The sequence below is a fragment of the Gallus gallus genome, chromosome 3, assembly GCF_016699485.2.
Source record: "Gallus gallus isolate bGalGal1 chromosome 3, bGalGal1.mat.broiler.GRCg7b, whole genome shotgun sequence".
NCBI lineage: Eukaryota > Metazoa > Chordata > Aves > Galliformes > Phasianidae > Gallus > Gallus gallus.
Window position 1 is genome coordinate 57,720,408 of NC_052534.1, and position 21,073 is coordinate 57,741,480.

Consider the following 21,073-nt stretch of genomic DNA (forward strand, 5'->3'; position numbering starts at 1 on the left):
AGTTACCTACGTGCAGAAATTGTATTTATTGGGCACTGTGCTTTAACAGTAAGATATTACTGACACTAGTGCATGGACTGAATGCTCCTTTATGTATTTTTTTTCTGGGCTTTCGTGTAGCAACAGGTCCCAGAATAATGTTGGGGTGCATATGAGCTTGGCAATTCATTGTCATTTATTAACTTGTACTTAGAGCAGAGAGGCAGGGCGGGTAGAAACTGATTGTCCTTCCATAGGGCTCTTTACCTTTAAAGGCAAAGTCCGTATAGTGTTTCTTATCAGAGAATCAAGCACATGGTGGAGTGAAAGGATCTGTGAGTTGGACACACAAGGGACTTATCTTCAGAGAGAAAGGTATGACTTTTTTACTTAGGGGTAGCTAACAAGCGTTAGTTGTCCCAAGATAAAATGTAAGGACTAGATGCATTTGTTTTAGTTCTAGATAAACCTGTAAAGTCAGCCAAATGGAAAGGTAGCAAGGACTTACTTTGCTGGGTTTACCTTGTGATAAATCCACAAAGCTTGATCTTTGCTTTGTTTTTCTCTTGGAATAAATGATATTTATTACTTAACCCAAACTTAACCTCTACTCTTTAAGTATGGAGATAAATTCAGGCATGAAACAAGACACCTCCCCGTCCCTGGAGGTGTTCAAGGCCAGGTTGGATGGGGCCCTGGCAGCCTGGCCAAGTATTAAATGTGGATGTTGGTGACCCTGCCTATGGTGGGGGGTTTGGAGATTCATGATCCTTGAGGTCCCTTCCAACTCGGGCCATTCTGTGGTTCTGTGAAAGACAGCTGAAGCTGTTCCTGAAATGTTAAGGACTTGCTATATTTTGATACTAGAAGTAATTCTGATATACTGGTCTATCTCCCGCTGGTGTAGTGGAGTTCCTTAATTTAGAAAGGACTGCTGGAGATTATCCAGTCCAGTTTTCCCCCTCTCAGAGTGGGGTCAATTTTTAAGTTAGATGAGGTTACTAATAGTGCAATCTGCTTCTTCTTTATGATATTTTGAATCAGTTTGTGGCTTTTATTTTTGGTACATTTGACTGTAGGAATGATGTTTAGCTTTAGTGACATCATAACAACCTTTGCATGTTTTAAGGTTGCTAGGTTAGTGGTAATTTTTGCCAGTGACTTATTGGGGTCAAGGTTAGAGCTAGAGATTTCAGCTTGTTTTTTTTTCCTTTTCTTTTTTTTTTTCTAATTGTAGCTATAGTTAAGATGAAATACAGCTTTTGAAGGCCTTAGCAGAATACACTTTTCAGGTTGTATGAAACACTAGTAACATCAATCTACAAAATTGGTAAATGTTCAGTCAGAGAGGAAGCAAGATAGAAAGAAACAAAGAATGACCTTGATTAAACATTTAGACTTAGCAGTTCACAAGCTATAACTGCAGTAATTCTACTTTGTCCTCTCTCGGATATAAATAAGGTCATAGATACCAGAATAAACATTAATAAAATAACAGAAGCAGAAAAGTAAAGGAAAATAGTAGGGGTATGTTGAAGCTATAAGATTTTACTCAAAATGAAAGGTGCTTTTCAAAAATTCTTCATGAACAGTGGTGCTAGGAAGATAGCATGAAGTTATACCATGTATATACCATGAAGTTAGTGGAACTGATTATTGTACATTAATTGAGAGATTAGATGTGACTAGTATTACTAGAACTTGGAATGGTTATTTCTTCTTTGTCATTCTAGATTGACAGACATTTTTATCATATATATGATGATAGGCACTGGAATGGGCTGTCCAGGGAGGTGGTAGTCACCAACCCTGAAGGTGTTCAAGGAACGTTTGGAGGTTGTGTTGAGGGACATGGTTTAGTGAGAACTATTGGTGATGGGTGGGTGGTTGGACTGGGTGATCCTGTGGGTCTTTTCCAACCTTGGTGACTCTATGATTCTGTGATGTTAGATTAAAATATTTGTTCCATATATTGAAAGTAATTTTAAATATCTCAATTAACTTGTTGACATTAGTTTGTTTTGATACTTGAACACAGCTCATCACTACCTGCCTTTGCAGGTGTCAATATACCATGTATTTTAAAACACTAATGAAGAATTGCTCTTTGTTTTATGTTAATAGCCGCCGTTCTGGCCAGTATACAATGAACCATGATGATTCCAGGAGAATCCCAGATGGAGCGTCGTTTGATCGCTCAGGTTCCCAGGACTCCTTGGATGCAATGTCTTTGGATGATTTTTGGAAGGAAGTTGAAAACATCCATGAAACCAGAGGAAATAATCATGAGGAACGACAAGCAATTGTAGTAAAGGAGCCAGATGGTAATGAAAAACATTGTTGTGAATGATAATCATTTCACTTATTTACGGATTTTCTTTAAGTGTTATTTCAGGACATGGACTCATCAAACATGCTTAAAAAAGGAGTTACTCTGTTGAGCATGCATTATTGAAAATTCATTTGCCTCTGATGCATAGTGCACTGAAAGAGAATTGCACTGGAAATAAGTAAGAGGCTGTTTTTCTTTTGAACAGTACTTGCAGAAAATGTAAATTGTTGCCTGTACTTACTGACTGTGAGAATCGTAAACCTTCATTTGCAGTTTACTTTGTATAAGTTGTTCACTACTGTAGTTCTTGTGGATAGAAACCTCACAAGGATGAGCCAGTGATTAATTGTTTAACTTCACTAAGTAAATTCTAGGCTTACAGCTATCTTGGCTGTTTTATTGTACTACTTTTGTTTCACTGAAGCATTGCTCTTGAGGGCATGATTGTAGAATAAGCTGGGCAGTTACTTTATTTTTCTTGTCCCATCAGACATAAGAGAAGTAAGATCATTAATTCTGTTCTTCTCTCCAAAAACAAAAACAAAACAAAACAAAAAACTTCTACCATTGCATTGGATGTTGTTCTGCAATGCATGAGCCTCTTTGTTTTGTTTTGCTTTATTTTGTTTTTTAACACCAGTGTGCTGATGCTGATACGTCTTCAGGCTCTCCAGTCCAAAACCCACCATTTCCTTTTTTACTTATATATAGCTTTCTTCCTCACCAGCTCCAGCTGCTGACTCTATGCTGGCAGAAGCCTGAGTGAGTCAGCTCGACTGAGCTGATGAGCTCAACCAGCTGTTGCTGTGCCCACACTTTGCATTATGTGCAGCTCCTTGCTTGAATGAGTGCTCCTGAACATGTGGTACATTGCTGCTCTCCTGCAGGCTGCCTGGGCAGCAGGCTTGCTTGAGATGCAGCCATACAAATGCAAAGCAAGGGGGGGGACAGGGTGTGCTTCTCTTACACCTGCTCTGGAGAATAGACATAGACCTCCTTGCTAGCTCTAATACCAAAATGTGCAAGAATTTTGTCAGACCTTGTATTTGGCTACACAGCTGCTGCGAAATTCATACTTCAAATGTTGTGTCTATTTTCTGAATGCTATTAAAATTTAGATGCCAACTTGGACGTGCACGGGGCACGGAGGGAAACTACAGGCAATAGTGAAGTTGACATGTCAACTCAAGAGCATTTTTAGGCATTGAAACATTGAAATGTTGCTTGAAAGTTTCAGATAGGTTTTTGTAACAATCTAGCAGTACAAGCTAGATTTTTACAGATAGAACTTAGTGTCAGTGTTTAAAAGAAATTATCACTGGGGGATAACTTATTTCAGAAGCAGAAGTTTTGCTGTTGGTGGTACCACTTACTAGCTTTCTCCTCCTTCATGTGTAACAATTGGTAAATAAAGGATACCTTACCAGCTGTAAGACTAAAGCAACAATCATTTTATGAGCTGTCAGCAGTCTGGAGGCTATGTCAGAAGAACTGATTAAAAATAGCATTAAGGTGACTCCTATAGCCTCATTTGTGTTTCAATAATTTAAGCTAGTGGAGGGCTATAGGATTAAGGTATCAAGAAAACTGGGCAGAACCATGTCAGTAAAGGAGCTAAAAAAATTGAGGACTGAACTAAAAGTCAGTGAAGCATCAATGATCAGAGGCTTTCAGACTTTCTCATATACATTTGTATCTAGGTAATGTTTATAAAATAGAGTACTGTTTAATTAAAGTGCTGTCAGTTGTGACAAAGATTGTCCCATAGTGATCTCTTTTGGGTTAACTATTTTAAAAGCCTTAATATGATATATTAACCCTTTTGATGCACTTCAGAAACAACTTTTTTTTTGTTCCAAGTCATGATGATAAGTGCAAAGAATTGTTCTTTATTTTGGATCTCCATAGATTTTTTTTTTCTCTCTGTGAACTGTGCTAGCTATATCATGTCCTTGTAGACCAGTGTGTTTAACAGTACTGGAAAGCCAGTATTTATGCCCTTTTTTCTTTGCCTGGCTCAGAGGGAGAACTGGAAGAAGAATGGCTGAAGGAGGCAGGTCTGTCCAACCTGTTTGCTGAGAGCACGGGTGATTCCCAAGAAAGCATGGTGTTCCTGTCCACGCTGACCCGAACCCAGAAGGCAGCAGTAGAAAAACGAGTAGAGACTGTCACACAGACCTTGAGGAAAAAGAACAAACACCACCAGATTCCTGATGTCAGAGATATCTTCAGGCCACAAAGTGACCCAAAGGGAAAAGTAAGTTCCTGGCTGTCATTTTCTTTGGGGACAGATAGGAGTGGGGGGAGAGGGGAGAGCAGCAGAAATGCAAAAGAGCTATTTCTAGAAAATTCGTGTCTGACTTTTCACTGATTTCTGTGGGAAATTCTTAAGCACTTATAGGAGTAGCATTGGTCTGGACTTGACTTTGATTATGAAATTTTGGTTTGTAGAATGCAATATGTATGCTGGCCTCATGTTACTCCAAGGGGATGAGTAAAATAGTCACTCCATGATTAGAAACTGGCTGGATTTAATTTTAACCTGAGCACGAAAATCATGATAACAAACACCCAAAGAGCAACCAAAGGCACACCTTGTAAGTGGTAGAACCCGCAGTCTTTATGAGAGGTCTGCCATATAGGGACCAATGCGTGTTACTAGGACACTTTGTTTGTTCCCTTTAAAAAAGGGAAATAAGGGACATCAACCTAACCTCTTTTTTTTTTTTCTTTTTTTTTTTTTCTGGCTAGGTGTTAATTTTGTCAGCTGGGCTATGTAGACCCCTGTAGTAACTCCTTGGTCCCCTGCACGTCATTAAAAACTGTGTGGCAAGTTGCTCTACTGGGTTCTGAAAAGTTCCTGTTTTCCCTTGTGAGCTGTTGAGCAGGAGAGCTCCTCTCCCTCGTGCAGGAAAGGGGAAGGAGGAAAATGAGACTGTAATTAGAATTCCTCTTCTGCAGAGAAATAAATGCTTTCTCTTCCTCAAAAAGGAAGCAGGCTTTCAGCTGGAAGGAGGTGCTGGCTGGATGGCATTATACCACTAGCTTACCAGATTCCAGCCCCATCTTTGGTTGTCACTCCTGCTGTTGCTATGCAGCCATCACAGCATTAGCATGGTGGATTTTGAGAGGAGCTCATTTCCTCCCTGCCCTAACTGCTTCTTCTCCCTGGGCAGCTTCTTTCATCTTCAGTGAAGGTGAAACATAGTGGGGGATGTTTGTAAGCTCAAATGTATGTTCTGAAGGCAGAACTTCGCATTCACTGTTCCGCTTTGTGTGTGGTTACAGAAGAAATAACTCCATAAAAGATTTCTGGGATTTGGAATTGACTACCCCTAAAAATTACAAGATTTAATAGTAGTGCAAGTTAGGTAAAATATCATATAACTTAAGGCTATGTAATTTCCCTTTCAAGTGTGTTTGTTATTTTGGTCAAGTACAAGAAATACTCATGTTCCTGTTTAAACTACACGTTGTAATGTCTGAAAATCATATGTTGCAGTGTTCTGTCGACTTCTGCTTCTCTTAAACTGCATGTTTTGATGCTGATAATATCAAAGAGGCATAATGCAAGCAGGCAGATGATTGTAGCCATGTGAGATGTATGTAACAAGATATGGATTAAATATAGAAGAAATTTAAAAAAAGTTTCTCCTAAACTTTTTGCTTTGATTGCAATAAATAGTGTAAATATATGCCCTTAAACCTATTCTGCATACCTTTCTCCAAAGCAAGATAATTCTGAAGTCATTGCTCGGGTTTATTTATTGAATCAGTCACAGAAAGCCGGTCGTGAGGTAATTTTCACAACTTCCTAGTTAACTTTGATACACTCTCATCATTAGAAAGCTTTTTATGTAACAAAAGAGGACTGAAGCCATCTGCAGCTGTATGAGGTCATCCCAGTTCAATAATAGTATCTGAAAGTCCTGTAACCTCCCTTCATCTGGAGGCAAGCAGGAGGAAAGGTTAAACAATAGACAGTGATGTTTCTGCTAAGTTTCCTGCTATATTCCTGCCAAGAGAAGCTAGACTTTTCTGACAGGTTGGAAGTCTGCTTATCTGTGCGATTCCCAGTGTGCTGCTACTGATCCATAGAACATTAATAATTTTCTAAGTAGTCATGCTGTCTTCTTTTATCTCTCAAGATTTCTGATATATATATATATATATATATATAAAAAGTGTGTATAAAAGTTTGTTTTGGTAGGAGAAAACTTTAAAGCTCTTATTTATGTTATTAGCAAATGAGGACTTAAACAGTGCTGATTAGATATCATTAAAAATCCAGAGTGCTAAACATTTGTTGTTGATCTAAGTTGCAAAAAAGATCATAAAAGTTATATGGAGGTAAAAATAGTAAGTGGATGTATATGTAACCATATACCTATGTACTGATGTAAGTTTTCTGTATGTTCAGAAACATTGTTTCTATGATAAGTTTAATACAATTCATAGAATATGAGAAATCTTGGGAATGGGTAGTACAGCACCACAGAAATGTAGAAAGACTATGTTTTCTTATTCCTTACAAAACTGGAAAATTAAGTCACATATCTTTTTAGGAAGAGGAGGAATGATAATTACCTCTTTCTTAATTACTTAGATTTCAGATCTCCTTCGTCTTTGGCAAAAGGTTTTTGACTGAAATACATAGGTGTGCTTCTACATTGTATTTATTGTTCCTTTCTTAGGTCTGTGATAGAAGTGAACCCTCAGCTGTAAGAACAACTGAAAGCAAAAATGAAATGCAGGATGAAACAAAAGGTAATGCTAGACAGCTCTTTTTTCTTGTTTGTAGGCTCTCTGTTTCACAATCTACTTCAGAAAATGGTATTTCAAGTAACTTTTTAGCAAAATAAAATGAAATTCTCATGGAAAAACCTATTCTGGCCCATCTTGTGCAATTATAAAGTTTTTAAGTGTGGCTGTAGGTTGTATCCTTTGAGCCATCTGGGAAACCTTGTTTGTGATCATCTTGTAATCAAATCACCTGGGAGAAGTCTCTTCTCAAAGGTTATGCTTAGGTCTTTCTTGATGCTTAATTTATCCATTCTGGTTTACCTCTGCTGTAAAGTACAGGAAATTAAGCAGTATACATATGCACTGATGAGCTTATAAGAGAACAAAAACAAATGAACTATAAACGTACAACACAGGCGAGAGCCGGCTGTATGTCTGCAGCTCATAGTGAAAGAAAAACAAAACTGGAAGAAAAGGTTGTTTACTTTTACAAGGAAAATGGGAAGAAATTAGTATTCTGTGCATGTAGGACTGAGTCGTGTTCAGTAGAGTGTGATTATGCAACAAGGGTGCAGTACCTGTGGAAGACCTGTAGAACTCCCTCCCTCTCCCAGCCATGTAGAACAGAGCATAACAGAAGTCCTTGGCTGAACCCATAGTTTCTGGTTTGAGAGTCTGAATTTTGGTGAAAGACTTTGACAAAGCTTTCTGATGTTCTTGAGTGCCAGTAATAAAATATTGTCATCTTACATTTCTTAAAGATGAGGGAAGCACTGTATGTGCCATAGCATCATGCCTGTCACTGTAAAGATCAACGTATTATCTGGCAGCCATTTAAGCTTCAAGGTACTGCATTGCTTTTCTGGATTGTTTGTGTGTCTATTTTTTTTTTTCCTTCTGGGTGACTGGGTAGCATTATAGGTGTCAACTGGACCCTACAGCTTCCTTAAATACTCAAGAAAGTAGATCAAGTTTCCTACTGTGAGTTACTTAGTTACTCATCTGTAATTAAGCCGTGAAATGAACTACTCCAGTTTTAGAATACTGACCTGTATTCAGTTTTCTAGAAATAAATAAATAAATAAAATTGCTTTAGGATTAGACCTGAGAAACAGCAACAAACCACAACAAACCATACAGGATGTGCTTGGAAGCTGAACTGGGAGAGATGAATATAGAACAGCTCTTAACATCACTAAAACTGTGTGTTTCCAGCAGTGTTGTTAATCCTTCCCTCTCTCACTCTCAGCAAACCTCACTGGAATAAGAACAGTATAAAAACTGGGAAGACTGCCAGGCTGCTGGTTCAGCAGAAGGGAAGGAAGAGGTGCCTGGTGCTTGTGTCAATAAACTGCACTGTAGGATTCAGAGCTGGAAAATTACCAAGCAATTATTACAGAGTTTTTATCACATCTGGTTCTTTTTTTCCAGTGGCCCTGATGAACCCTTCAGAAATAGGAAATTCTGAAAAGCGACTCCCATATGCTAGCTCTCTACAGCACAGATTGTGATGTGGATGGTAAATGCAGCCTGCTTACATTCTCATACACTTCTGCTCTTGTCAATGTGCTGAAGTGGGCCCTGCTCCCGGGATCAGAGCGGGAAGGAAAAACCATCCAAGTTCAGCAGTGTTAAAAGCACTGCACCTGTTTCAGTGCTGTACTGTGATCTTTCCTCCAGAATGATGGGCTAATTAGTGTTATACAAACAGTAAACGATTTTAAGGCAAGAAGTAAACAGTGCTTGATATTTCAGAGATACTAAATATTTATGAAATCCAAAAGCGTTATTTTAAATTGGAAACCCTCTTTAACAAAGAAGTTGTACCAGTTCTAACTGAAAAATATGCATACTATCTCAGACATTATTAAAAAAATAAAATCCAGATCTTAAATTGAGATGTTGGATTTCTTAAAACTGTTTGAGTGAATGAATCCCTTTTGCCCTTCTCCAAAGGGGATGACTGCTCCTAACTTGGTATTTGAATGCAGCATTCTCAAGTGCTTCTGCCAGACTGAACACAAATGGGCTGTGTGAACCTGTTCTTCCTCCATTCTTGCCTGACGAGCACACCTTGTTTCTTGCCTGAGCATTGTATGCAAACTCAGGGAGTAACACGAAACCATTACATTTTCATTCTTTTCTGCCTGATCAAACACAACAGGTTAGTAAGTTCCTAAGTTTCTATTATTAATAGATTTCAGTTTTCCAGAAGGACCAATTCTAGCTGGCTTTAAGTGTTTGTTTATTGTAGGTACAGAAAGTGTCTACAAGAAAGAAAAAGAAAATTTGGAGTAATATATGCATTTTCATTTTAACAATCCATAAACCTCACTGAAATCCCTCTAACCTAGCAATATGTTCAACAGTTACCAAAGAAAAAAAGTAATTCTCTTTGGATGCCTGTGAAAATTAATAGATTTCCAGGCCACTGAAACATCTCAAGAAATAATAATAATAGAATAATGAGTATTTAGCTATTCATCTGCTTTAACTTTACCAGGGGATCAGCAAAAGTCAGTTTACTGTGGGACTCTGGTTGTCCCATGCACTGAGTTAGCTGCAGGAGAAGTAAGTAATACCTCTGTATACAGGCAACCGCAAAGCACAGTGATCTGGTAAAAGGATGAAAGAACTGAACGTACCTCATGTAATGTGGAGAAATAGAACTGTAATACTTGCCTCTTGGTAGGAAAAAAGACTGAAATGTAGTTGTATTTTTTGATTGAGTTTGCTTCTGCTTTTCATTTTGTGTGATAAATAAGGATTTTATGACTGGAGTGCTAGAGTTTTAGTGAAAAGGTTGCGAGCTTTTAGAACTTTCTATGGAAGGTCAGCTATGAATTAGCATTTTAGATAAATGTTTTGTCAGTTAAAAAAAAAAGTCAGCCATTCCAATTATCAATTAGGATTTAAAAGTATAGCACTATTGGAGTATACTTTAGATTGTCTGTCAAAATAAGGAAATAGCAAGGTTGACACTTCTGATTTTTTTCACATCTTAATAAAAAGAAGCCCCAAACCCAACACTCCATCCCACTCCTGAAGAATTCCCATAATTTTATGTGGTGTTTAAATAGCACTGTGAACCAAGGAAAGGATACAGTCTGATTTAAAATATGGTCACCACACTCTCATAGACAATATTTACATTTTCTGTATCACACTTGCATTTCTTTCCTGAAATACTACATGCAGTTGGCAGCTTGACAGAATTCTGAAGCTGCTTCCTCCTACAGCTGCTTCCTAGTTAATAAGTGCACAATAGAAACAATACAATACAATCAATAAGAAACTCCCCACAACAGCAGCAGTCTCAGGCTTTTTTAAAATGTGTACACTGTTACCAAGGCATCTGCTTTGAAGTGTACCTTGGTACCTGAGGACTGAAATAAGAGCTACTTCTTTATTGTTTGTTAATGTCAGATCATCAGATCCGTCCACTGCTGATAGGAAGTATGTAGGTCACGTATAGGCTACATTAGCATGACAGAAGTCTTGGGTGGACTGGGAACTGTTTTCCTTCCATTTGGATGCATTAAACAGTTTACATGGTGTATGTAGGCATATGCACATAGAGGCCAGAGATCGAAGCCAGGGAAGAATTTGACCTTGGATATGTTTGGTTCTGAGGTCTCATGTGTCTATTTACTGAAAGCAGTAGCTCTAGTTTCACGATCAGCTTAATCTTTAGTGTATGCCTCAGGAGTCTTTCAGAATCCATCAGAAGTGAGTAGATGCCACTCTACTTTCCAAGAGAAAGTAGAGTAGATGCCACTTCTCTTTCCAAGAGAATCTGGAAATAGACAACCAGTAAAATTTGGAAATGTTTTATTCTACTTCTCACAGCATTGCTTGGCTGTAAGTAGAGTCAAACATTTTAACTCAAGTTCAGCTGCTCTTTCTGGAACTGTCTCAGCTTTAGATCAGTGAAATTGAAGAGGGAGTGGTTGGATTAAACATTGTGTCCTACCAGGTAGTGGCTATTGGTGGCTTCACCCATCTGCCTGTCTTCTAGGTCCTGAGTTTGGCCCTAACAGTTGGAGGTAATGTTCAGGATTCACTCTAAAGCATAGCAGTGACAAGTCATGTTTTATATGCCATCTTTCAATCAAATGCAGATATGATTCAGAAAAAAAACACAGTTATTACATGCTCTTTTTAAATTTGATGCTTCACGTGTTGTTTGGGTTGCATAACTGCAACTCAGCTTTTTAGCAGGCCACTGAAAATATCAGCGTAGAGCAACACTTCCCCAATGCCTTCTCCCTAAATCAGCCTAGCCACAACCTTTCCGCTGCTTTACATCAGATGTTGCTGTAGCTGTAACTGTTCTCTGGAGATTTTCTGGGTTTGCTCAGCATGATTATTCCAGGCCATACAAAAATTTCCCACAGTGGTGTAAAGAAGTCTGATAGTTATACCCTATTCGTATGCAAGAGCATATGCACTGCTGATAGTTTGTGTATGTTTCCTTTCCTCTTTTTCTGTACTAGTTGTATGTTATATTTGAACTGGAAACAGGACCTTGTGCGTGGGAGCCAGTGTCAGAAGCATGGTCCCATTGAAATGAGCAGTATTCGTTTGCTTCCACCTGCTCTGGCGTTAGGAAAGTTTGAAATTAAACACAAGTACTTCAAGGCATTTGGAATGCCTTGTAGGAGGAACCTCACCCTGGCTGTGCCTTTGAGAAGCACTACATCACAAGTGATGCTGGAGGGACTGAAGTTTTTCTCTGGCTAAATTGTTTTGGTGCTTTGTATTAAATAGTGTTAATTGCAATATAGTTTTCCTCTTGATATTTGCTTCTTTCTTGATATTTTTAAAATTCAGGCTGAAGTTCAGTAGTAGTAGAAGTAGACTACTTTCTCTAAAATCAGAACTGCCTCTCAGTTTTCTTCTTTCTGTTTTGTTTTGCTTTTTTTTTTAAACAAAAATTATTCCAAATGTGTCTAGTGTTTAACTGAGGTATAAGGAACAAGGAAAGAGAAGTAAGGTGGTTATTCCGTATTTAGTCCTTCTCAGTATCGTGTAAGCATGTCTGGGCAGTTTTGATGAATTTAGACTAGGGGTAAGGAAAGGAATGTCAGGACGTCTGTGTAGTCTCCTTTATTCCCAGATATTACTCGCAGATGCATGGGATGGGTGAGCAGAAATTGACATGGATTGGAAACTGACTGAATATCTGGGCCTAGAGATCAGTTTTCAGAAGAGATGATCAGAGTCATGAAACCTGGCTGGAGGTCAGTCACTAGCAGTGTATTCCAGGGGCCGGTACTGTATCCAGTCCTGTGTTAAATCTTCGTTAATAGTCTGGATGATGGGAAGAGTGTACGTTCAGCAAATCTGCAGATAACGTAATGCTAGAGGGAGTGGCTGATATGCCAGAGGGACATGCTGTAGAGAGGACCTTGACATACTGGAGAGATGAGGGGAAAGTGCAGAGTCCTGCAACTCGAGAGGAACAGCCCCATGCACCAGCACGTGCTGGGTGCTGCCCAGCTGAAAAGCAGCTATGCATAAAGATGATCCTAGTGGACAACAAGTTAAACATGAGCTGGCAATAGGCTCTTATGGCAGGGAAGGCCCATAGTATCTTGGGCTGCATTAGGAGGAGTGTTGCCAGGAGTTCAAGGGACATGATCCTTCCCCTTTAGGGTACTATGATCAGGCTGTGGTTGGACTTGATGATCTTTGAGGTCCTTTCCAACCTGAATAATTCTATGATTCTATGATTCTTTTCTCAGCACTGTTAAGATCATGCTCTTTTCAGTGGTTCCCAGTGCCAGCACAAGAGGCAGTGGGCATGAATTGCAACACAGGAGGTTTCCTGTGAACATCAGGAAGCACTTCTTTATGGTGCATGTGAGCAAGCACTGGTGCGTGTTGCCCAGAGGGGTTCCTTCCTTGGAGATCTTCAAAAACTGCCTGGACATTGGTCTGGGCAGCCTGCTCTGAGTGCCCCAGCTTGAACAGGGATTGGACCAAATAGACCCAGATGTCCCTGCCAACCTCAAACGTTCTGTAATTCTGTGATGTTAATGTTTTGGGTTGTAGAATAAACTTTGTGTTTTGCTTCTGAAATTACTACAGCAGAAAAAAAAAAAGTTGCTGTTTTGCTTACAGGGTGTTACAGTCTTTGAGTCTGGAAAGTGTTTCATGGCAAGAGAATTCTGATGCCAGAGGTATTTGGTTCTGGAAGGTCTTGGTAATCTGCTGTTTCTTTGAAGTGGATTCCTTTATTTTTTCATAATAGGAAGGTCACATGCCTTGGCAGAATTATTCTAGAAAATCTACAAGCCTTGTAAGGAGGCTCCATCTCCATTTTCAACTGGCAGAAAAATGCAGGAGTAAGTGCATTTGCAACTAGAAGTTTATCTCTTGCATAGGAGTAATTTCTACCTTATTCTCATATTTTGACTGATGCTCAACTCTGCTGCTGTTGATTGTTATTTTTTCTACTCTGTTTTCAGATCTGAAGTTCAGTCTTGGAACTAATGAGCAGAAGAGCCCACTTGAAGACATGCCATTTTCAGAGACTGACATCAATTTGGAGATACCGTTTGCAGAACAGGCAGCTAATCTCAAAGACAATTCAGTAGGCAAAATGTATAAGGATGGAGGGGGCGATACTCTTCACACGGTATGTTTCCTATTTATTGCCATCATTGTTTTCACTGGTGAGTGGTACTGTTTGAATGATATTTATTTGACACTGAGTGAATTAGGTTGAAAAGAATATTGTTGGATCTAGCTTTATGGGGATAAATGTCAAGATTTTTGGGAATAGTGTTCTCAATAACATGGAAATGACTATTTTTATACCATTATGTATGTCCTTGTCATTCTAGCAGAACTCACTTTATGTGTTCAAAATAATGGACTAGTAATATTAAGCTGGGATAGTGGTGTAATTGTACACAACCTGTGTCCTTATTTCATTTGTTTCGGCCCTTTTGCCTGTTATCTAAGGGGAGATGCTCTATCTCTGTAATGGTAATATCTTTTGTTAGTTAAAAGGAGTTACTGGATGTCTGTGGAAACCTCGTGTAGTTATCTGGTACAGATAGGTGGAGAAAGAAAATAAAGAACAGAATGGTCTATAGAAGTCTGAAGTGAAATGGCAGGGAGCTAAGGATTTCTTTTTACTCATTTTTACCTTCCAACTCAGTAAAAAAGACTAATTCTGAAAGAATCTAAATAGAAACAAAATAAGATCCTCCAAGATGTTTTGTCATTGATCCTCAGGCAGCTCTTTGGTCTAAGGACCTCTCTTTGCCTAATGTTTTGTGAACATGCACTTATGTATGACCTGTGAAGTAATGACTGGTGTGAAAAACAAATCTTTTGTCTAGCCGTGTATCCAAACACATCTGAATAAATGTGGTGGCTGAAGTAATGATGTTTCACTTCTTCAAACACTTAATTTTGATAGACACATGAAGTTCTTCAAACAGTAATTACCCTGTGTACCCTAGTTTAAACATTATACACCAGACACTAATGGATATTTAGAAATGGATTCTAAAGTGTTTGAGTCATGTTTCTGTAATGCAGCTTATAACAAGAAAGTGACAGATATGGTCTAGCTTACTTATATTTACTTATTTACACGCGTGCTATATGATTTAGCTATACCCTTAGCTCAGCGTATGGAAGATTACTCAATGCTTGTGATAGAGGATTTCTACTTCAGTGATGAAAGGAGTGGCACAGCGATAGAAAAGGAAGGGAGTTACCTATTTAAAGCTACGATTTGATTTGTTGCACTTTCATCATTGGCGGCTATTTTTAAACATTTATCTTTGTGCAAGTCATTGAGACCTCAAGGCAGGAGAAAACTGACTATGTATCTACAATTTGTAAATTGTATTTATGTACACTTTAAGTATGTACAGTTGTAGCCATGCACCATAGCCATCAAATCAGATGTGCTATCACTGGGTCTGTAAAGGATGAGAAAGTCATTCTGGATTATAATATTTGTTCTTTCCAAATGGAGAGGAAGTCTTGTCAGCCTTCCTGCTTTGAGTCACGTATGCTGCTAATATCAGGCACAGGCAATAGTATAACTTAGAAACCTGCTGATGAAAGATGGTGTTAAAAAGCTCTGTGAATTAGGAATGCCTCCCTGCCCATCTGAACACAGTTATTTATATTCATCTCTGACTGCACCTTCTGAGTGTACAGAAGTTATTGCAATATACGTGATCCATAAGTATGGTTCCCCCTTCCATAAGAAGGAAAGCCTTTTATTGTTATTTGTATGATAGTCAAATATGTCATTTTGATTGAATAAGTGCAGAGGGATTTCTATGCCAATTGTACATGCATAGGATTGTTAATGGACATCTGTTTCCAGTGTAAATTGCAACAAGATAAAGCCAGAAGTGAACTGTGAAAGGGCAAGAGGCAATGGATACAAGTGACAACAAGGGAAGTCCCGTTTTGCAAAGAAAACTCTCCATGAGCATGTTAAGCACCAAAGCAGTTGCTCCCAGAGGTTGTAGAATTTCTCTTATTGGAGGATTTCAAAATTCATTTGGACAACAATATGAGCAAGCTGATCATATTTTAAATTTAGCCTTGCTTTGAGTGTGCAGTTGGATTAGATGACCTCCAGAAGTTACTAGCAACGTAAATCCTCCTATGATTCAAAGCTTGTCTGCTTTGCAAACTGTTCAGGGGATTCCTCCATGTTTCCATTAGTAGCAGCAGGCTTCATGATGAAAGTTTGTGCTCTGAAGGGAGCACAGCCTTCGAGCAAAGTAATTTGTTATGACTTGGATTGTTCTCTGTGCTACAAATCTCTGCCTTTAGAATTTCAGACTGCCAAAGGACAAAACGGGTACCACAAAGATTGGTGACCTAGCCCCTCAGGACATGAAGAAAGTCTATTCTTTAGCACTGATTGAATTGACTGCTCTCTATGACGTACTTGGGACAGAATTCAAGCAACAAAAAGCTGCAAAAATCAAAACCAAAGGTGAGTTAATGTTTCATACATTGAAACAAATAGGCTTTAATGCGATGAAACAAATGCATCTGGTTATTTATGATTTTCCAGCAGAAAAATTTATACTTAATTGATAAATAGTAACAGATACTGAGCAGCATTTGATTATGCATCTTTGCTCAGGGCACATTTTAGGCAAGTTCAGGCACAGTCAGTCTGGAGACTGTGCTCTCTGTATAAAGTGAAAACTCAGGCTGGGCACTAGCAGATAACCAAGGAGTGAGGAGGGAGGGACCTTCCTCTTACTAGCTTGTTGTATGGGAATAGCTTCACAAAAGTTTCTATGAGATCGTATATTCCCTGGGACGACAGATGTATGTGCGTTTTGTCGTTCCTGCACTCATGAAGGTAGGTACTGTGCAAGTCCTACCTGACTTTTGCTTTTCTTGGTCTTGGTTGAAGATGCTGGCAATCCTTGTCACCTGCTTTCCTGTTATGTCTGGCACAAACTTTCCTGGGTCACATAGCTGTGCCCATCTGGTATTTTGTAAGGCCACAACACATCATACAAAGTGAAAGATCTGGGCTTTTGCAAAGGATTTTGAGACAGTTGCAACATACCGTTTTGCTCTACAAGCCAATGGAGTATATATGTATATTATATTATGTATATGTATATATATTGTATATATATACTGTATATATACAGTGCTTTTCTTGGGGACTTAGGACACATGGAAACTAACTTAAAGTGCCAGAGGTTTTTAGTGCTTTGTTTGCTTTCTGTATTTCTGGCTTGTGCTAAATGTTTTACAAGAGCTTGAAAAGTGTTGCCAGTTAATCCCAACTTGCTTTGGCCAAAACCCTGTTCTCAAGGTTCAGTCAGTGTGATGGTGTTGTAGCTTGCTTTAAATAATTGAAAGCAACAGAGTCTTGAGATATATATATAGCAAGGTACAATATATTCTTCAGTCTTGCAGTCTTGACTTTATGGTAGTAGGAAAGAACCTTTTAAATGCAAATGTCATAAATAGAAACATCTATGAGACCTTGATCTTCTGAATGTATTTTCTTCTTGTAGAATCTTAGCACCTTGGAAAGGCTGTTTTCCAACCCAGACTTAATGATAATTTTGCTTTTAAAAAAACAAAACAAAACAAAAAAACAACAAATAGAAAACCAACCTTGGGAAGGTGCTTATCATTCTATCATGATGGGTTTGTATAGTGCAAAACCACATGAAGGGTTGAAAACCTTTTTTCACAGCTCTTGTAGAGAGATGGTTGAGAGTAACCCTGGATGGTAATTACTTCTGTTTTATTTTAGTAGCCACATTTCTCATGTCTCTTGCATCTTTTCTGTATTATCTTACACTGAATGATGAAGATGTGTGTTCCATGGTCATCATCAGAATCACTTTATAAACCAGAACCATGCAGGTGGTTCATTTACACAGTTTGCTTCACTGTACTGCAGAACATGCAGATGACAGAAGTCAAAACAGAAGAGTCTTGATTTGTGACTGAAGGAAGAGATGAATGAGTCACTTTAACCAAAATGCTTTTTGTAATAACTCAACTGATGAAAACATTCAAACACTTTGAACAAACACTATGAATGTATTGAATAAGCTTACTGTTTCCAAAATATGGTTTTATGCCATTATCGCATGTGTAGGAACAGATATGGATAATATCTCAGTTTCTTTTGCCTTATTCTTCAGACTGTGGCTTGTTTGGTGTCCCACTGTCAGTTTTACTGGAACAGGATCAGAAGAAGGTGCCAGGCACCAAGATCCCACTGATTTTTCAGAAGGTAAATAAGCACAAGCAAGTCAACTTATTCCATACCTGCAAATGACAATCAATAACGTTTTGTCCTGAATTTATTTTCTCCCTGTAGCAAAGCTTACAATATATGACTCTAGTCAAAGTTACATTAACTTTTATTTGCAGCTTCACTTATTAATTTATTAGATGTGGTACTAGGGAATGTGGTTTAGTGGGCAATATTGACGATAAGTGGACAGTTGGACTAGATGATATTAGAGGTATTTCCCAACCTTAACCATTCTGTGATTCTGTGCACTTAGTAAACTTGATACTTTGCTTTGTATCACACATACTTTGAGTTAAATTGCTAGTTTGCTTTTCTTGTTGCAACTACTCTGCAATTTATAAGTACTGTGAATTATTTCTGGTGTGTTCCAGTAGATCTTAGTACTAAGTAAAAGTACTTGGTTGTCCTCTGGTGAAGTTGAAAAGAAGCGTATTTGTGTGATTACTACGTTAGTGTTTGAAGGAGGTCTGTATCCTATGTTTTATTTTTAATAAAAGAGACCAATTCTTTAGTAGTATTTACAGAAGGGGCAAGAGCCACATTAAAGATTTTATTCTACATCTACAACAAATCTAATCCATTTCTAAACTGTGCATTTGTGTGCTTATATGTTGTATATTTGTACCACACATGTACATACATAAAGGCTCCAACATATTAGAACCATCTACCAGTAATTTTTAATTGACATCTTCATTTATCCAGTTTGGTTTGTGTTTGACAGTTGATTTCCCAGATAGAAGAGGCAACTCTGGAAACAGAAGGACTTCTTAGAATACCAGGAGTTGCAACAAGAGTAAAGGTAAAGCTTTATGCAGATTTTTAGCACCCTTAAAAGCTTATTTCCTCTCCCTGATTTTATTTTGTTACAGAAATTTATTTTGAGGCCAGATTGATCTTAAAACCTTCAAAAACAGAACGAAATGTCTTTTCAGAAAGAAAAATGAGTTATATTAGCCAGGAGGCTGATGGTTTGATCCAGTGTAGTTTTGGGGAAAGCTCAAGTTGGAAGCAGAGTCAAGGCTATGTTTCAAATTGAGTCGTGCCAAAATCTCATTAATTCTTGGCACAAGCTTTCTAGCCTCTTGTTTTTTACCCTGAACCAGCTTAATCATCTGAACAGTTCATACACAGTCTTCTACCCCAGGAGGAAGTTTTTTTTGGCATTGTGAGCTTGCTTTAATAGCTAGACTTAACCTACATTACAGAGCAAGGCAGGCAGCTTGCGCTGAAGAACCTTTCAGATTTATTTTTATGAACAGCAAAGTAACTTCTTAGCTCTCTGAACGCATCCTTGTTAGGCACATCCGTTCACACACACTGACACTTCACAGAGTGGATGCCAATTACACACAGACTCTTCCCCAGTGTTTTCCTTAGTGCAGGAAACAAAATACACAGGATGATTCATGCCAAGAGTCCATGTGTTAAAAAGATGGTCTGAACTGGCCTTAAATGCTAAACAGATAATTTAAGTGGATTCAGCTGTCCAAAGACGTCTGCCAGCCTCTATCATATCAAACTTTGTCCAGCAGCTGGTTCACTGGAAACTGAAGGAAAGGATTATTATGGAAACTGGCTCTGTTTATTTACCAGTAACTAAGATTTTTTTTTTTTTTTTTAATATATTTCCTTCATTCTTTGTTTTCTGCTCTACATCAGTTCTGCCTACTGGTATTACTTTGAGATGATTTTGTTTGTTTATTTCTTAATCTTTATAAAATTAATACAATTTCCCAGGCAGGAGATCATTAACTATTTGTCCTTCATTAAATTTTTGCCTTTTTATTTGCAGGAACTGCTTCTTTGAATTAAGTAATTGTTTTGTTAGCAAAAATGTTACATTCTTTTACTTATTTAAATGGAAAACTTTATAGAAAAATGAAGAATTCAGCATACTGAAGGACACATATTCTATCTAATTTCTTTAAACATTTTTTTCTCCTATAGAAATATCCTTCTTATGTAGTTTTATAAAATGGTACAGATAATTGGAAGAAAATATTTTGCTATTTTATTTTAATATTATTTTTATAGTTATAATTAAGATGATGTATTGCATATTTATGATATCCCATAGTTAAATCTTTTACTTTAAAGCTTAAGCATAGGTCCATTAGGATGGGTAGTTGACATTTCTGCTCTTGCCCTTCAGATAAAACAATTCATTTTATCTAGTTTTGTAATACTGCATTAGCTACGCTGATTTAGACTGAATTTGGATGTGGGAGGTGATGAGTCTCAGCAGGAAAATTTTCATCTATTTCTAAAGCCTGGTTTTGTTGTCGATGGGAAGAAAATGATACCTGACTTCAGACATTTGAGTTAGGATCTTAGCACCGCTGACACTTGTATGCAATCTATGGAGACAGAAGATCTCTCTGGAGGACAGTTGAGAACATCCAATTTTTATATCAACCCGAGTGTTCACATTTTCTTTGCAAATAGAGCAATTTTCCATTTGGATAAAGTTAAATTCAGTGAGAACAGTATCCTGAAAAACAGCTGTTATTCTATATCCAGTGTGCCCTTCTTTTCCTGATAAATAATTAAGACTATATTTTTCCTTAGCAGTTTCCCTCACTTTGTCTTGCATACTTTGCAAAACTACCAAGTGTCTCTGTACTCATTTTCTGTCTGGAAGAACTTAGGCGAGAAGAAGCATGTTGAGGGGTGCCTGCAAGGTCACTGGCCTTACTGGAACAGGGATGCTGACGCTGGTTCCCACTCTGCCAGCAGCAAACAATTGGGCAGAAGCTGTTCCTTAAGGGCGACTAAGACTGACTCAGTCACTACAGAGTGTTTCTGTTCTTACATCTCTAGAGGGCCAGTCATAGTAGTCTCACAGGGTCAGGTTGGGTATACAGTGATGTCTGCTGTCAGACTTATGAGGTATCACTCAGTACTGTTTATTCTGCTGCTACTGTTGCAAAACCATGTGTTTTGCGGTAGAATCTTCTTCCATAGAAAGCATGTGTAACAGCCAGTGGTAGGCAAAGCTGTGCTTGTCCAGGAGCATGACATTCCCTACAGATTGCAAGATATCCAGCTATCAAGTCAAACAAAACTTTTCCCTGTACTTTAAAAAGAGGACTAGCCTCACCTTAATGTATATTTTGAAGAGAAGCTGTTTATCAGCGTGCGTAATTGTCGTACTTGTCTGTGAAAAAGATTATGCATACATTGAAACAGTACCCTTTGGTGTATAGTTTCGAGATAGTTGA

At 38.2% G+C, this 21,073-nt stretch overlaps 1 protein-coding gene across 3 annotated transcripts in view; it reads left to right on the forward strand.

Moving 5' to 3' along the window:
• ARHGAP18 (Rho GTPase activating protein 18) overlaps positions 1–21,073 on the forward strand; it is an 84,286-nt gene that overhangs the window by 45,602 nt on the left and 17,611 nt on the right. For all 3 annotated transcript variants that reach the window (XM_015284131.4, XM_419743.8, XM_040697906.2), the window contains exons 2-8: positions 2,104–2,303; positions 4,333–4,568; positions 7,006–7,078; positions 13,528–13,697; positions 15,875–16,040; positions 17,734–17,825; positions 18,574–18,651. In XM_015284131.4, coding sequence (XP_015139617.1) covers positions 2,104–2,303; positions 4,333–4,568; positions 7,006–7,078; positions 13,528–13,697; positions 15,875–16,040; positions 17,734–17,825; positions 18,574–18,651 — 1,015 coding nt within the window. The remainder of the gene's footprint in view (positions 1–2,103; positions 2,304–4,332; positions 4,569–7,005; positions 7,079–13,527; positions 13,698–15,874; positions 16,041–17,733; positions 17,826–18,573; positions 18,652–21,073) is intronic.